Source organism: Amblyraja radiata, chromosome 33 (genome assembly GCF_010909765.2).
Source record: "Amblyraja radiata isolate CabotCenter1 chromosome 33, sAmbRad1.1.pri, whole genome shotgun sequence".
NCBI classification, from domain to species: domain Eukaryota; kingdom Metazoa; phylum Chordata; class Chondrichthyes; order Rajiformes; family Rajidae; genus Amblyraja; species Amblyraja radiata.
In genome coordinates, this window is record NC_045988.1 from 10,152,551 (window position 1) to 10,169,228 (window position 16,678).

The 16,678-nt window shown below is 40.7% G+C and overlaps 1 protein-coding gene across 1 annotated transcript in view; it reads right to left on the bottom strand.

Moving 5' to 3' along the window:
• LOC116991159 overlaps positions 1-10,498 on the bottom strand; it is a 37,919-nt gene extending 27,421 nt beyond the window's left edge. Inside the window, exons 1-3 of the mRNA XM_033049529.1 lie at positions 10,445-10,498; positions 10,214-10,313; positions 9,828-10,088 (exon numbers count right to left, since the gene is read on the bottom strand). Of these exons, the coding sequence (XP_032905420.1) occupies positions 9,828-10,088; positions 10,214-10,313; positions 10,445-10,498 (415 nt within the window). The remainder of the gene's footprint in view (positions 1-9,827; positions 10,089-10,213; positions 10,314-10,444) is intronic.
• Between the last annotated feature and the right edge of the window lie 6,180 nt (positions 10,499-16,678).

Sequence of the window (16,678 nt, forward strand, 5' to 3'; positions counted from 1 at the left end):
TGTTTGCACCATATGATTCAGGAATATTACCCTGATTTACAATGCAAGACGATAGACAAATAAAGAATGGAGGAATTACATTTTGTAGTTGGAATATACGGGGTGCCAACGAACCAATTAAGAGGGGTAAAATTTTTGCCCAACTAAAATCGTTGAAAAGCGACATAATGTTTTTGCAGGAGACACACATGAAACAACAAACACAAATAAGATTAAAGGCGAATTGGATAGGCCAAACATACTACTCCTCATTTACTTCTAAATCTAGGGGTACAGCTATTCTTATTAGGAAAGGTATTCCTTTTAAATTAAAGAATACCATATCAGATAAAGAGGGAAGATATATTATAGTTTCGGGTGAAATTTATGCAACCCCACTAACTTTGATAAATATTTATGCTCCGAATTTTGATAACCCCCACTTTTTTGATAAAATTATTGACATAATATCAGAGTTTAATTACCAAAATGTGATAATAGGGGGGGACTTTAACTGTGTTTTAGATTCATATCTAGATAAATCAGCAAAACAAAAGAAGAGTAATTTAAAATCTAAAACTAGCGAACTTCTAAATACATATATAAAAAATACGAATATAATAGATGTATGGAGATCTGCTAATCCAGTTGGAAGGGAATACTCGTTTTACTCTTCGGTGCATAAAACTTATTCAAGAATTTATTATTTTTTAGTGGATATGAAATTAATGCCATATACAAACAACCCAACATACCACATTAGTAGTATCTCAGATCACTCCCCGTTGACATTTTCAGTAAAATTTGAGGGAATGCCGGGCAAAAATTTTTTTTGGAGGTTTAATACACATATTTTAAATGACGTGCAAGGCTATCAATATTTAAAACAACAAATGGAACTTTTTTTCGATACAAATGATATACCAGGTACTTTGCCTTCTTTATTATGGGAAACTTTTAAGGCATTTATGAGAGGAATTATAATTTCATATCAAAGTTTTCAAAATAAAAAGAATAAGACAGAACAATTGTTGTTAGAACAAGAAATCAGACAGTTAGAGATGGATAATGCCAAAGATTCCACGACAGATAAACACAATAAGATAATATTACTGAAATTTAAACTTAATCGAATTTTATCGGCAAGGGTAATAAGACTATTCCAAATGACAAAACAGGAACATTTTGAGTTTGGTGACAAACCACATAAGCTTTTAGCTCGCCAATTGAAAAAACAAGAAAAGGAAAATACTATAACCAAAATTAAATCAGAGAAAGGAGAATTACTAATACTACCTAAAGATATTAATAATAGATTTGCCCAATTTTATCAAAACTTATATACATCTAAAATTAAAAGAGAAGATAGTAAAATAAAAAAATTTCTAGATAATTGTAATCTTCCAATACTGGACCTTTTGGAACAAGAGGAATTAGGAGCTCAAATTACAATCAAAGAAATAGGTGAAACAATAAAATCGCTGAAAAATGGTAAGACACCGGGACCAGATGGTTTTAATAATGAATTTTATAAAAAATTCAGGAGATAACAACCCCTTATTTATTTAATTTATACTCCCATGCTTTTAAAGAAAACAAACTACCTGAAACACTAACAGAATCAACTATTACACTTATTCCAAAAAAAGATAAAGATTTAGAAGATCCGGGCTCGTACAGAGCTATATCACTTTTAAATACAGATCAGAAAATTTTAGCAAAGATTTTATCAAGAAGATTAAGCAAATATATTAGTAAATTGATAAACCCTGATCAAACGGGGTTTATACCTAAAAGATACTCATTTAATAATCTGAGACGTCTGTTTAATATAATGTACTCGCATAAAGTAGAGGAAGAAGATATATCAATTATTTCTTTGGATGCAGAGAAAGCATTTGATCAGGTAGAGTGGCAATACTTATATAAAGTACTACAAAAATTTAATATGGGAGAGAATTTTATAAGATGGGTAAAATTATTATATGATAAACCGATGGCAAGAATTTTAACTAATAACATGTTATCTCAAAAATTTCAACTATCAAGGGGTAATAGGCAGGGATGTGCACTATCACCCCTGCTATTTGCCCTTATGATAGAACCCCTGGCTGAAAGTATAAGAATTCATCCGAATATTCAGGGCTATAATACCAGAGACTCAAAGAATAAAATCTCATTATATGCAGACGATATACTTTTATATATTACAAAGTCACAAACGAGCATACCAAATTTATTAAACTTAATAGAGGAATTTGGGTCTTTTTCTGGATATAGAATAAACTGGAATAAAAGTGAAATCATGACATTAAAACCTCAAGAACGTACACACTTACTGAAGTTCCCCTTTAAAATCGCAACAGAAAAATTTAAATATTTGGGTATTCAGATTACTAGAAAATATAAAGCATTATTCAATGCTAATTTCATGCCTTTATTAAATAAACTTAATACGTTGATTAAATTTTGGAAAACACTTCCCTTATCATTATTAGGTAGAATAAATGCAATAAAAATGATCTTCCTACCACAATTACTATACCTATTTCAATCTATACCGGTATATATACCAAAATACTTTAAAAAAAAATTAGACTCTAATATTACTAATTATATTTGGGACTATAGATCACATAGAATCACAAAAAAACACTTATGTAAACCAAAAGAGGTCGGGGGACTTTCACTTCCGAATTTTATGTATTATTACTGGGCAGTGCATATTAAGAATATGATTTATTGGTTGGATAGTGCTACCCAACAGACAGAATGGATAAAAATGGAGAAGGAGGATTGCCATCCTAGTAATATAGGAACGATCCTCTTCTCCCCAAAAAAACTGAATAACACAATATATAAGAAGAACCCAATTATATATGGTACAATAAGAATTTGGAAACAAATAAAATTATCTTTAAAATTAAGAAATCTATCACTGTTAATGCCAATAGCGAATAACCCTTTATTTAAACCATCTCTTATGGATAAGACATATAACCAATGGGAAAGTCTCGGAATTAGAAGGATCGGGGATATGTATGAAATGGGAAACTTACTATCATTCCAACAATTACAATTAAAATTTAAATTGAAAAACAACCAATATTTTAAATATCTTCAGATTTGCGATTTCGTGAAAAAATATATACAAGGATATCAAAAAGTAACTCCTGACTTATTGGAAGAGGCAATGAATATTGAAGCTGACTCACAAAAATTAATATCATATTTATATAATAGTATTCTAAATATAGACCTACCATCGACAGAGGTACTTAGAGAAGAGTGGGAACGGGAACTAATGATAAAAATTACGAAGGTTAAATGGGAAAAATACCTGATATATATTCACAAATGTTCAATTAATGTAAGACATAATTTAATTCAATTTAAAATTGTACATATATTATATTACTCAAAAACAAGATTGAACAAATTTTATCCAAATATATCCGCCACTTGTGATAAATGTCTAGCCCAAAAGGCAACTATAACACACTCCTTAGTCTCCTGCATAAAACTTTATAGATTTTGGAATGATATTTTTGAAATATTTACAAAATTATTCAAGACAAGAATGGAACCTAATACTGAAATGATTATATTTGGCGTAATGGAAGATGGGAATAAATTGAACACATCTCAAAATCTATTCCTTAACTATGGTTTAATAATAGCAAAAAAATTAATTCTTAAATTTTGGAAGGGTACATCAATACCAACGCTTAAAATGTGGATTGCAAGTATGTTGGACACCGCTCATCTTGAGGAAATGCGATTCCTCCTAATGGATAAATCAGACCAATTCATAACGAGTTGGTCTCCATTCGTCGTTTTTTTGGAATCATATGGTGCAACACAATTGTAAAAAATAACTGTTTCAGGACTGGACGAGGGTTGGTCAAGACTATAAATAATGATCTCCTCTTTTTTTCTTTTCTTCTCTCTATTCTCTCTCTCAACTTTTTTCATTTACTCGTTTTCTTTTTTCACACACTATATATTATAAAAAAAAAAAAAAAAGGAAAAGAAAAAAAAAAAAAAAAAAAAAAAAAAAAAAAAAAAAAAAATCAATTAATGAATACCTAATTCTGCTCTGGACTGATTAATATTATAATTAGTGAATTAGGATTGTGAAACTAGTCAGAGAACTAGGGTGGTGGAGAGACACAGAGAGAGGGAATGCTAGGATTACTTGAAGTTAGAGAAATCAACACCAGTGGTATGAACACTGCCACAGCGTATACTGTATATTTGGTCTGCAGTACAAAACTGATCCAAAATTCTTGCAAGAGAATTTCACAATAGTTCAAGCATTCATCTACCTTCGTTTGCCACAACTTCCTTCCAGTCTCTGCTCGCTGACTTGTGTGTGAGTCATCCATTTGCAATCTTCATATAGAGTTCTTCAGAAGACTGTCACCTTATAGAGGTGTAAAAGATCATGAGAGGGATAAATAGGGTAAATGCCCAGAGTAGGAGACTCAAGAACCAGACAACATATAGTCAAGGCGAGGGGGAGCGGGGGAGATTTAATATGAAACTAAGGTGTAACTTTTTAACATAAAGCTTGGTAGGTATATAGAATGGGAGGTAGTTGGGGCAGGTAATATTACAATGTTTAAGAAACATTTAGACAGGTTCATGGATAGGATAGGTTTCGATGGATATGGGCTAAATGCAGACAGGTTGAACTGATGTAGATATGGCATGTTGGTCGGTCTGGAAAATTGGGCTGAAGGGCCTGTTTCCCTGCTGTATGCCTCTATGACTCTTGAGAAACAAGATGAAGGATTAGAAATATTCAATCATTCCAGTTCAGAGATGGCACAGTTGATTGTACACACACTGTGGATTCAAGTCTCATTATAAAGATCTGAGTATAAAAATGGCATCTGATGCTACAGTGCAAAGTTCAGAAAACTTTAGACTACAAAAAGTGCCATATAATTGCAATTTAAAAAAAAGCTTCCTTTAACTGGTTCTTCACAAATGAAATTCCTTTATTTTTAGTAACATCAAAGTGAATCTAAGTTTCATGTTTTTCATCCCTTTTGGTAAAATAAGTTGATTTTACATTGGAATTTGGCTTGACATTACTTGCCTGATATCCACTCCACGAGGTATGAAGCCACGTCAGGGTATGTATATGATTTTATAGGGCTGCTTTTGTTCATCCAGGGCAATTACTATCCCTAAAGTCCTGAGAAAATTAATTCCTTAAATGTTACAAAAAAAATCTTTAAATTATACTGCTAATTTTTGGGGGCTTGCCATGAACAAAATTTGTAGTTCATTTGTCATTAGCTGACCTTTGCGTAGCTTTGTAGGAAGGAACTGCAGATGCTGGTTTAAAGATAGACACAAAAAGCTGGTGTAATGCAACTGGACAGGCAACATCTCTAGAGAGAAGAAGTGGGCGACGTCTCGGGTTGAGAACATTCTACGCAGGGGTGGTGGTGGAGGCAGATACGATAGTGGTGTTTAAGAAACTTTTGAATAGGCACATGGATATGGAGGGAGAAGGGTTTCGGCCCGAAACGTCGCCTATTTCCTTCGCTCCATAGATGCTGCTGCACCCGCTGAGTTTCTCCAGCATTTTTGTGTACCTTGGATATGGAGGGATATTGATCATATGCTGGCAGATGTGTGACGATCTCGGCATCTTGTTCGGCACAGACATTGTGGGCCGGTGGGCCTTTTCATGGGTCTCGACTCAAAACTTCCACCATCTCTTCTCTCCAGAGATGCTGTCCTGTCCGGCTGAGTTACTCCAGCTTTTTGTGTCTATCTTTGGGTAGGTTTATAGGGTATGGGCCAAAGACAGGTGGGACTTAGGAAGTTCAGGATATCCCCAACAACTCTCACCAACTTCTACAGATATGCTTCCATGCTACATCTCTAAACTAAACTAAACTAAATGAATATCAACGGGAATAACAGCGAGGCTTCGACAGAAAGCAAGTTTCCTCAAGTGCTATCTGTGGATGATCAAACTAATTGTTTTATGTGAAATTATATTTTTTAAATTCACCATTTTTATCATTGTTTGGTTAAACATATCACGTTCAGGGCCATAACGTGATGGGCAATGCTGACTTTGCTAGTCATTACCACATCCTGTGAATTAATCATTACAATTTACCATTGCTCTCTGATATAAGACTCGTATTAGATGTCCACATGTGGAACCTTTGTTTAATTTGTCCTTTCTGATACTGAAGGTGTCCAGTGAATGTAGACTCAGTCTCACAAGTGTATATCGCCTCGCCTTGTAAGAAAATGATTATATGGATAATAAGCACCAGTAGGGTTATCAACAATGCAGGGCATTCAACAACAAAGCCCTGTCCTCAATCAATGAACGCAACTCTCAGGTGTAATTGCAAGCAAGAAGCCTGATTTTTATTTCTCCCTTCCATTGCATGAATAGAGATGCTGTCTGCATCAGTCATATTAGTCAGCCCATCTGCAGTCAGGAGTTAACCCTGATCATTCCTGGACAGTTATGCTCTGTTTTATTAGTGAGGACATTTGCCAGTAAACTTTGCAGCACTTGAAATTAAAGGCGAAAATGGATCTCATATATAAGAGGTAAAAGTTATAGTTTGTGCAGTTAAACAGAGAATCATCAGCAAGTGGTAATTATTTGTGGTAATTGCAAATTTGAAACTATAAAATAATCTAAAAGATACAACAACATAACTGCAAATTCATCAACTTGATTGAAAGATCTAACTTGTCACTGCGTTAAAAAACACAATGCAAAAATGAACCATTTTATAGAGTGAGAGGGAGCCTATGTTGTACACACAGTGTGAACTACATTTTCAGTTACTATAAAAAGATAAGAAGATATATTTTAAGAGCAGAAGTAAACCGTATGCCCCCCCTCCTCCCTTGAGCCTGCACAGACATTCAAGAACAACCCAGTTGATCTCATCCAGGCTCAGCTCCAACAGTTTGCATGTTTACTATAACCCTTGAAACATCCAAATTCTTAAATCTTCTCTCAACCTTCAATGCACCTGATGAAAATGCCACAAGATAAAGAAACATGCCTATGTTGTGTTGATGTCACCAGTTAAATAGCCCCTGCAGGCAGATAAACCTCCAAGGGATGCAGCTGAATTAGGCAGTGTTAAAGGTTACTAACTATAATACAGCACGGAAGGCCCCATAGCAGAAGTTTCCACATCGCGGGGCTGGAAACTGGAAGTATCCTGAGCTAATTCTGCTACCACCATCATCTATTGCAACAAGTGATGCCTTCCACTAATTGTCGCCGGAAGCTTGCGTCCTTTTCAGGATGGACGATAGCAGCGAGGTCAACATTTGTAACAAGATGGACACGAAAAGAAGAAGACTGCATGGAAACAGGCCCTTTGGCAGAGTGGACGGAGAATGGCAGAGTAGACTTGGTGGGCCAAATGGCCTAATTCTGCTCCTATGAGCTTCTGAACTGAAAGACCATCTTTCATCCTTCCTGCACTCCAAGGAATATAGTCCTAGCCTGCCCGACCTCTCCATATAGCTCAGATTAATGATCTGGATGAGGGAATTGAAGGCAATATCTCCAAGTTTGCGGATGACACTAAGCTGGGGGAAAGTGTTAGCTGTGAGGAGGATGCTAGGAGACTGCAAGGTGACTTGGATAGGCTGGGTGAGTGGGCAAATGTTTGGCAGATGCAGTATAATGTGGATAAATGTGAGGTTATCCATTTTGGTGGCAAAAACAGGAAAGCAGACTATTATCTAAATGGTGGCCGACTAGGAAAAGGGGAGATGCAGCGAGACCTGGGTGTCATGGTACACCAGTCATTGAAAGTAGGCATGCAGGTGCAGCAGGCAGTGAAGAAAGCGAATGGTATGTTAGCTTTCATAGCAAAAGGATTTGAGTATAGGAGCAGGGAGGTTCTACTGCAGTTGTACAGGGTCTTGGTGAGACCACACCTGGAGTATTGCGTACAGTTTTGGTCTCCAAATCTGAGGAAGGACATTATTGCCCTAGAGGGAGTGCAGAGAAGGTTCACCAGACTGATTCCTGGGATGTCAGGACTGTCTTATGAAGAAAGACTGGATAGACTTGGTTTATACTCTCTAGAATTTAGGAGATTGAGAGGGGATCTTATAGAAACTTATAAAATTCTTAAGGGGTTGGACAGGCTAGATGCAGGAAGATTGCTCCCGATGTTGGGGAAGTCCAGGACAAGGGGCACAGCTTAAGGATAAGGGGGAAATCCTTTAAAACCGAGATGAGAAGAACTTTTTTCACACAGAGAGTGGTGAATCTCTGGAACTCTCTGCCACAGAGGGTAGTCGAGGCCAGTTCATTGGCTATATTTAAGAGGGAGTTAGATGTGGCCCTTGTGGCTAAGGGGATCAGGGGGTATGGAGAGAAGGCAGGTACGGGATACTGAGTTGGATGATCAGCCATGATCATATTGAATGGCGGTGCAGGCTCGAAGGGCCGAATGGCCTACTCCTGCACCTAATTTCTATGTTTCTATGTCTATTCTCAAGTCCTCATAAATGCAACATCCTCATAAATCTTGTCCACACTATTCAGTTTAACTACATCCTTCCTAGAGGTCCTTTCTTTTACCACTAACACAAGGGTTATGATAGCAAAGGAATTGAACAGCTGGCAGGAAATGCGAGGAATGTGAGGGTTGGAATGGGTTTTCTGAGAGAGACAGGTAGACTCACAGAACAAGTTTTACTATCGACATGGAAATGGTTGAAAGTAGTGCCATTGGTTATAGATGAAGAGGTGCGCAGTAGGCCAGTGGTGAGAAGAAAAAGTTACATCATGGAGACAAAAATAATGGAAGATGCTGGAGTTTTGATCGAAATACAAAGTGCTGGAGTAGCTCAGCAGGTCAGGCATCATCTGTGGGAGAAGTGATAAACAACACTTGGGGTTAGAGCCCTTCTTCAGATTAATTGCATTCGGGGATGCGAAAGCCAGTAAAAAGGTGGAGGCGGAACAATGCCTGGCAAGTGATAGGTGGATGCAGGTGAGGAAGGTTAGATGAAGAGGAGTGAAATGTAAAGCCAGAGGGATGGATATTGTTGAAAGGCAGATAGGTGGAAGGAGACACCCGGGGGAGGATTTAGATGAAAGGGGACAACGTAGGGAGGAATATAGGTGGAAGAGTCACATAATGTTGTGAACAATGTTCTGTATATGGCTTCATCTTATATAATGGTGGTAACTTCACCACTGAGGAGCCATGTTATCCCATAAATACAACAATACAACAAAATTGTGGCCAATGATTTTATTAAATTTAGTACAAGACACAGAGTACAGTGATCAATGGTTTTCCAGCTCATAAAAGTTGTTGCTACAGAATAATACAGTGATTGCTTTGAGAGGTTGCATTTCAAAGAACACAATATGACACTTTATACACCTGATTTTTTACAGTTTCCGAGTAGAATTATTTGCTTTATTTCCCGAACTTGTTTTATTCCCACTGCAGCTGATGCTGATCTTCCTAATTATCTGCTTTCCCGGTTTTAGCAACCTACAAAATTGTCACCAAAACAACCAATTTTTCACAAGATTTACACGATGAACATTGGTAGTTTATGGGATAACCCACTTAATCCGTTTCTATTACTCTCTAAAGCATACTGAAGGCCATCTTCAAAAATAGGAGCTTTCTCCCCCCGAAGCCTAAGTTTGATTGTCATATATGGAGGTCCCACCACCATTGTTACACCCAAGATCACCATTATCCACATCTTCTAACTATTACCCCATTGCCCCAGTAAAATCAGGAGTATTCAGGGAAGATCCACTGGTTATGCTAATGCTTTTTGGGGCATAATTACACCAATAACTTTTATTCTCCTGGGATCCCAGACACAATCCTCTTCCAAACCACTTTTAACCTTCCCACAACTTGGAGGGCACCAAGCAGTGTCATAGCCATGATAATCTATCTTTTTGACTTTTGCCGCATTGACCAGCAACTTAAGCACAACCTTTTGCCTATTATCCAAATCTAGGGGATACCTGCTGGCTTTATCAAGGCTATGTGTGACATAGACTCCAGGACCGAACATGCCATCTTGGGATTGACAGAACCACGTTTACGAATGGCATGCGCATCTGCGGCATTGGTTCCATGGCACATCACATAGATCTTGTTTTCAACTGGTGCCAAACAGTTCGTGAGGCACCGTGGAATTAATAAAAGAGAATTAATAAATCTCTTACTTATATTTTCTTTTCTTTTCGTCAAAAGGCAAGTTTCAAACTTCGACTCGTTACCATGGCCTGCCATGGCCATGGTAACGAGTCGAAGTTCGAAACTTGCCTTTTGACGAAAAGAAAAGAAAATATAAGTAAGAGATTTATTAATTCTGTCCTAAATCCTTAACCGAATCTGATCATATTTCCCCCTCCTCTTTCTTACTCCACCCTCTCCCTTCTCACATTTCACTTTACCACTTCTTTTCTTTTCTTATATCCTTTTGTCTCTGTTTTACCGTTAGACTTCATCATTACCTCTAACCATCTCTCAATCAATTCCTCCTCCCTCACCTTTCACTTCCTGGGCTTTGCCCGACCCCATCTCTCCAGCTTCCGCCAGTCTGAAGAAAGATCCCGACAAGATCTCAAAACAAGAACCGTTCATTTTCTACCACAAATGCTGCCTCATCTGGCAAATTAATATTTTGTACTTTGTAATAAGTACTTTGTTTTTCGCTCAAGCATCCGTAGTTGCTTGAGTCTCCATATGTCCATATGTCCCTCATGTTCTTGCATGCTGGTGATTCTGCCAAACAGATTCTTGGAAACTCTAGAATGTTTGACATACGTTTCACATGTTTGTGATTAGTACAGGTGTCAGAGGTTATGGGGAGAAGGCAGGAGAATGGGGTAAGAAACATAGAAAACATTGAAAAATAGGTGCAGGAGTAGGCCATTCGGCCCTTCGAGCCAGCACTGCCATTCAATATGATCATGGCTGATCATCCTAAATCAGTACCCCAGTCCTGCTTTCTCCCCATATTCCTTGATTCCGTTAGGAGGGAGAGATAGATCGGCCATGATCAAATGGCGGAGTAGACTTGATGGGCCAAATGGCCTAATTCTACTCCTATTCCCTCTGACCTTATGACACGACCGGCTCCTCAGTGGTGAAGTTACCACCATTATATGAGATGAAGCCATCTACAAAACATTGTTCACAACATTATGTGACTCTTCCACCTATATTCCTCCCTACGAGGAGGATGACAAAGAAGTGCATAAACTATACTGAGCATGATGGGGGACTTCAATCATCCCAAAGTAAACTGGGATAATAATAGTGTTAAAACCAGAGGAGGTGAAGAATATGGAATATGTGCGGAAGATAAGATATGGTCTTGGCTTTATGTTTGGCATGGACATTGTGGCCCATAGAGTCTATTCTTTGTGCTGTACCATTCCATGTCCTATGTTATTCCGTAAGTTTCATTGTTGCATTTGCCTCAAAATCCTGATCAAAATATTTAGCCTTCAAATTGCAAACTCATGAGGAAACTGTATGAACATGTCTTGCAGTGGCACTAGAAGCTGGAAAAACCAATGAGGAATACAAGTCTGTACAAGGAATCTGCTATCTGCATGGAACAATGAAATAGATAATTTGCACAGAGCAAGTTAGCTACAATACTGACATCTACCTGACAGTGTGGAGTATTGCTCAGATATGTCCTGTCTACTAATTGGCACCTTCTCACTATCTTGAGTGGGGGTAGGGGTAAAGACTTCATTGGGGTCATCAGGTGGGACCCTCCTTCCTTGGTGTTTTGTTGATAGGCCCACGACACCTCCAGAGGGCTCAACAGCAACACCTGGCGTCCCAGGTGCGCTCCCCTCCATTTTACTCCTCTTGCTGGTCATTTTGCAGCCCAGTTGGAGTCCTTCCTCTTAAGCCACAGCCAGTTGCTGCTTCACTCGGCAGCCTCTGACAGCGACCTGGGCTTGCCAGAAGGCCTGTCCTCGAACTCCCATTCCCTTCAGGAGTCTGGTTGTTGACATGGCTACAAACCCTCTACAACCAACCTCTACAGGGAGCACCTGAGTACGCCAGCCGCATTGTTCTGCCACGGCTGCCTAGTCTGAATACCTCAGACATTTGCGTTCATGTGCTTCACCAACTGCAGCCTCCCAAGGCACAGTTAACTCCACGAAGTGCAGGGACTTCTGTGAGGTTGACCACAAGATCAGGTCCGGACAGAGATTAGTTGTGATGATCTCTGATGGAAAGATGAGCTTCTGGTCTAGATCAGCCTGCATTTACCAGTCCCGGGCAGTGTCCAGGAGGGTCGGTTCCTATCTTGCAAATGGCTTCTCTGGAAGTTGTCCTGCCTTTACAAAAGTGGTGGTGCTCGAGAAACCGGGCATTAGGGGCGGGAGGGCATTGGTGGTAGTTCTCCTTCCTTCCAAGGTAATCGCCAGTTGTCGCAGGACCTGATTGTGCCTCCAGGTGTAGCGGCCTTGTGAGCAGACTGGTTTTGGAAATATATCACCATTCCTTTGCTGTCACTGAGTCAAAATCCTGGAACTTGTCACCATCTTCGTAGGCAAAGCCACACTGTAAGGACCACAGCTCATCACCTTCTGGAGGGCAATTAATTGCTGGTTCATCCTGAATAAATAAAAAGACAATTGTCACAAAACAGCTGCAGAAATAAACGAGGCAAACATGTGGATGAAATGAACCTTTGGCTGCAGTCATGGTCAAGTAATAATCATTCTCACTATCTAGTCTATTTTCTTTGTCAACAATGCAAACATTTACAGAAGCCAATTAACCTGGTTTCGGCCCGAAACGTTGCCTATTTCCTTCGCTCCATAGATGCTGCTGCACCCACGGAGTTTCTCCAGCATTTTTGTGAACCTGTAAACCTGTATGTCTTTGGAGTGTAGGAGGAAACCGGAGCGCCCAGAGAACTCCCGCACGGTCACAGGGAGAACATACAAACTCTGTACAGACAGTTCAAGTTCAAGTGAGTTTATTGTCATGTGTCCCTGTATAGGACAATTAAATTCTTGCTTTGCTTCAGCACATAGAACATAGTAGGCATTTACTACAAAACAGATCAGTGTGTCCATATACCATAATATAAATATGTACACACATGAATAAATAAACTGATAAAGTGCAAATAACAGAAAATGGGTTACTAATAATCTGAGTTTTGTCCGAGCCAGGTTTAATGGTTGTGGGGAAGTAGCTATTCCTGAACCTGGTTGTTGCAGTCTTCAGGCTCCTGTACCTTCTACCTGAAGGTAGCAGGGAGATGAGTGTGTGGCCAGGATGATGTGGGTCTTTGATGAGACAGCACCCCGTAGTCAGGATAGAACCAGGGTTTGGAGCTGCAACTCTACTGCTGCGCCATTGTACCACCCTAATTTCTTCACTGTACCTCAGCACACGTGACAACAATAAACCAATACCAATTCTAATGCCAGGTTTTTTACTTTAAAATTATTTGAATCGTTTCTGCATGAATCTGACTATCAGCTGTACTTAAAAGCAGTTCAGACGCATTCGATAGTGAAGGCCATCAGGGTGTTCGGGGTTGGAGATTCAATGGCTCTGCTCAACACACAGAGTTTACATCACCAAAAAGTGGGCTATACAGAAGCAACCACAGATGTCAGTCCCTTCTCCTGTGTGGCCACTCTACACAATTCACCCTCATTTTGTCAATGGTATTTGACCAGGACATACAGGATCTCTCACCAGCTCATCTTTATCTGAAGACATGGAATGCTTTACAGTGATGCAAGAGGGAAGATTAATGTGCGTATATGACAAAAAATTATTCATGAGTTCAAAAAGTATTAGTCTAAAAGCGAGGCATTGATTTTTTTGCGTCCAGAGCCAAAGACAACCAGGCAAAATCAGAACATGGTGGGAATTCTCAGCAATGTGGGAAGCATCTTATGGATGAATGAGGCAGGGCCAAAGGGAGAGAGAAAATAGATGAGGGAGGAAGTGATAAACTGATTAGTCGGGTACCACTGGCTCACGACTCTTGAGGAGAACACAGTGGCGCAGTGGTAGAGTTGCTGCCTCACAGCACCTGAGACTCGGGTTCGAGCCTGACTAAGGGTGCTGTCTGTGTGGAGTTTGTACGTTCTCCTTGTGACCTGCTTGGGTTTTCTCCAACATCTACGTTTTCCTCCCACACTCCAAAGACGTAACGGTATGTAGGTTCATTGACTTGGTACAAATGTACAAATTGTCCCTAGTGTAGGATAGTGTTAATGTGAGCGGATGGCTGGTCGGTGCGGACTCGGTGGGCCGAATGGCCTTTTCTGCACTGTATCTCTAAAACTAAAACTAAAAACAGAAAATAAAAAAGATTTTTTATAAAATCATTGAATGCATTACACTCACAGTTTATCTTCTCAAGACTTAGAGTTTAACTTCATCTGGTAGCAACCGAGTAATTTTACTTCGGAGTCACGTGAGTGACTACGTGAAGAACCCCGCCAGGACGCATGCGTGTCATATCGCTACACGCATTGCAACGAGACACAGCAGGGGGAATGACGTTCCCTTAGCGGCAAAATTTGAAAGTCGGGAACAGCAGGTAAGGAGACTCTGCGTTCCTTCCACTTACCTTTTAGGTGGAGACATGGACCGGATCCACGAAGGCTGCGGGAAAGCTGGCGGGGAGAACCGCGGAGTTGCGGGCAGCCGGCAGCAGCAGCCAAAGGCACGCTAATCTCCCGTAATGGGAACAGCTGTGCCCGACTTCGCTCCCGACTTCGCTCCCGCGCCGGGCCCGGCCGGTCGGGAGAGGTAAGCATAAACTAACAGAGTCGTTGACTCCGAGGAGTCCGACTATGAATAGCCGCGAGCGGCCAGTGCCCGTGCGCATGGGGGCCGGTTGGAGCGGCTTCAGGAGCAGCCGCGAGCGGCCAGTGCCCGTGAGCATTGGAGCCGGTTGGAGCGGCTGCAGGAGGGACCATCTTCAAGCAGCCGCGACGGCCAGTGCCCGAGAGCATTGGAGCCGGTTGGAGCGGCTGCAGGATCAACAGCAGCCGGGAGTGGCCTATGCCCGAGAGCATAAGAGCCAGTTGGAACGGCTGCTGGAGGAAATACCCCAAAGTGGCAGGCACCGGGAGATGGAGGCTAGCCACAGTGGGCAGGTAGTAAGCCCCACAGCAGTACCTCGTGTAGGGCTGCACAGTGTTTCTCCCTCATCAGAGGGGAACACCGAGGGTCAATCCTGGGCTGGCTGCAGGAGCTGGAGCAGGAGCGGCTTCAGGAGCAGCCGTGATGGCCAATGTCCATGAGCATTGGAGCCGGGTGGAGTGGCTGCAGGAACTGGAGCAGGAGCGGCCTCAGGAGTAGCGGCTTCAGCAGCAGCCGCGATGGCCAGTGACCATGTGCATTGGAGCCGGTTGGGTGCCCGAGAGCATCGGAGCCAGCTGGAGCGGCTGTTGGAGCAGGTAAGTGGCAGGCTCCGGGAGATGGAAACTAGTCACAGGGGGCAGCTAGTAAGTCCTACAGCAGTACCTCTTGTAGGGCTGCACAGTGTTCTCCCTCATCAGAGGGGAGTATACGGGGTCAATTCTGGGCTGCACTTGAACAGGGGTGCAGAACATACCCCTAGTGCACATGGGGTGCAGAAAACCTATTGGAAGACACTTACCATCAGGGAACTGCAAAACACTGAATGTTCCCAGTATCAACCAGTGTATTTGAAAACATGGTAGGGCAGGGAATTGAAACGAAAGAAAGTTCTAAAGTCCTAACAGCGGGACGGGTCGCCCGAACAATAAACAAAAAGACATGACACTAGATCACCAGGATGCACTGGCCTTATATGCAAACCTGGAACCTCCTAACCTCCAATATTAAATTTGAAGGCATCTTATCTTAACAGGTAAAGAACTTCACATAGAGGGAAACTCTGGGGCACATTAAGCAACGTCTAAAAACTACTTCCTGGGGAATGCGCTACCCTCATCACAGACACCGGCACCTCAACGACCACGGAGGATGCCGAAATAGTAACAAACCTACTAATAGTAACCATGGAGGAAGGTGGGTTTGGCTCCTTACGAGGTTGGTGGGAGATTACAGTTCTATCTGGATGCATAGAATATATTACTACCGACACTTAAATTTCAGAAGTATAGGGGTATACCTTGGAATTATTCATAACATTATCCTCCAGTTCAGCATGCACGAACTGAATGTTCATGCTTACAGGATAAGAAACAAACAAAAGTGCATACTGAACTACAGTGCCCAAATAAAATAGGAGTGATGGAGGACATCCAACACGAATCACAGGAATTCGTGTCCAAAAAATCTTTATCATAATATCACATGTTGCCACATCATCATAGATTTGACTAATTTGAATACTTTCGTACTTTATATTCATTACTAGATGGGAACCTTTGTTACTGCAAAGGTATTGATCCAAGGGTACTACATGGCAAGCATCGTATTAAAATATGCTTGCTATATAGTACTCATTGGAGGTGCCCACAGATGTATTTAACACAACAGATCATCTGTGGTTCACCCTTAACACAGTTCACATGTCAGTGACTTTGCCGTAAGAAAGGGTACAGCCTTAATGGAGGCTTGCAGGAAACGAAACCATCCATCAGACTGGTAGTAGAATAATTGGCATTAGTGGCTGTGTTCCAGCC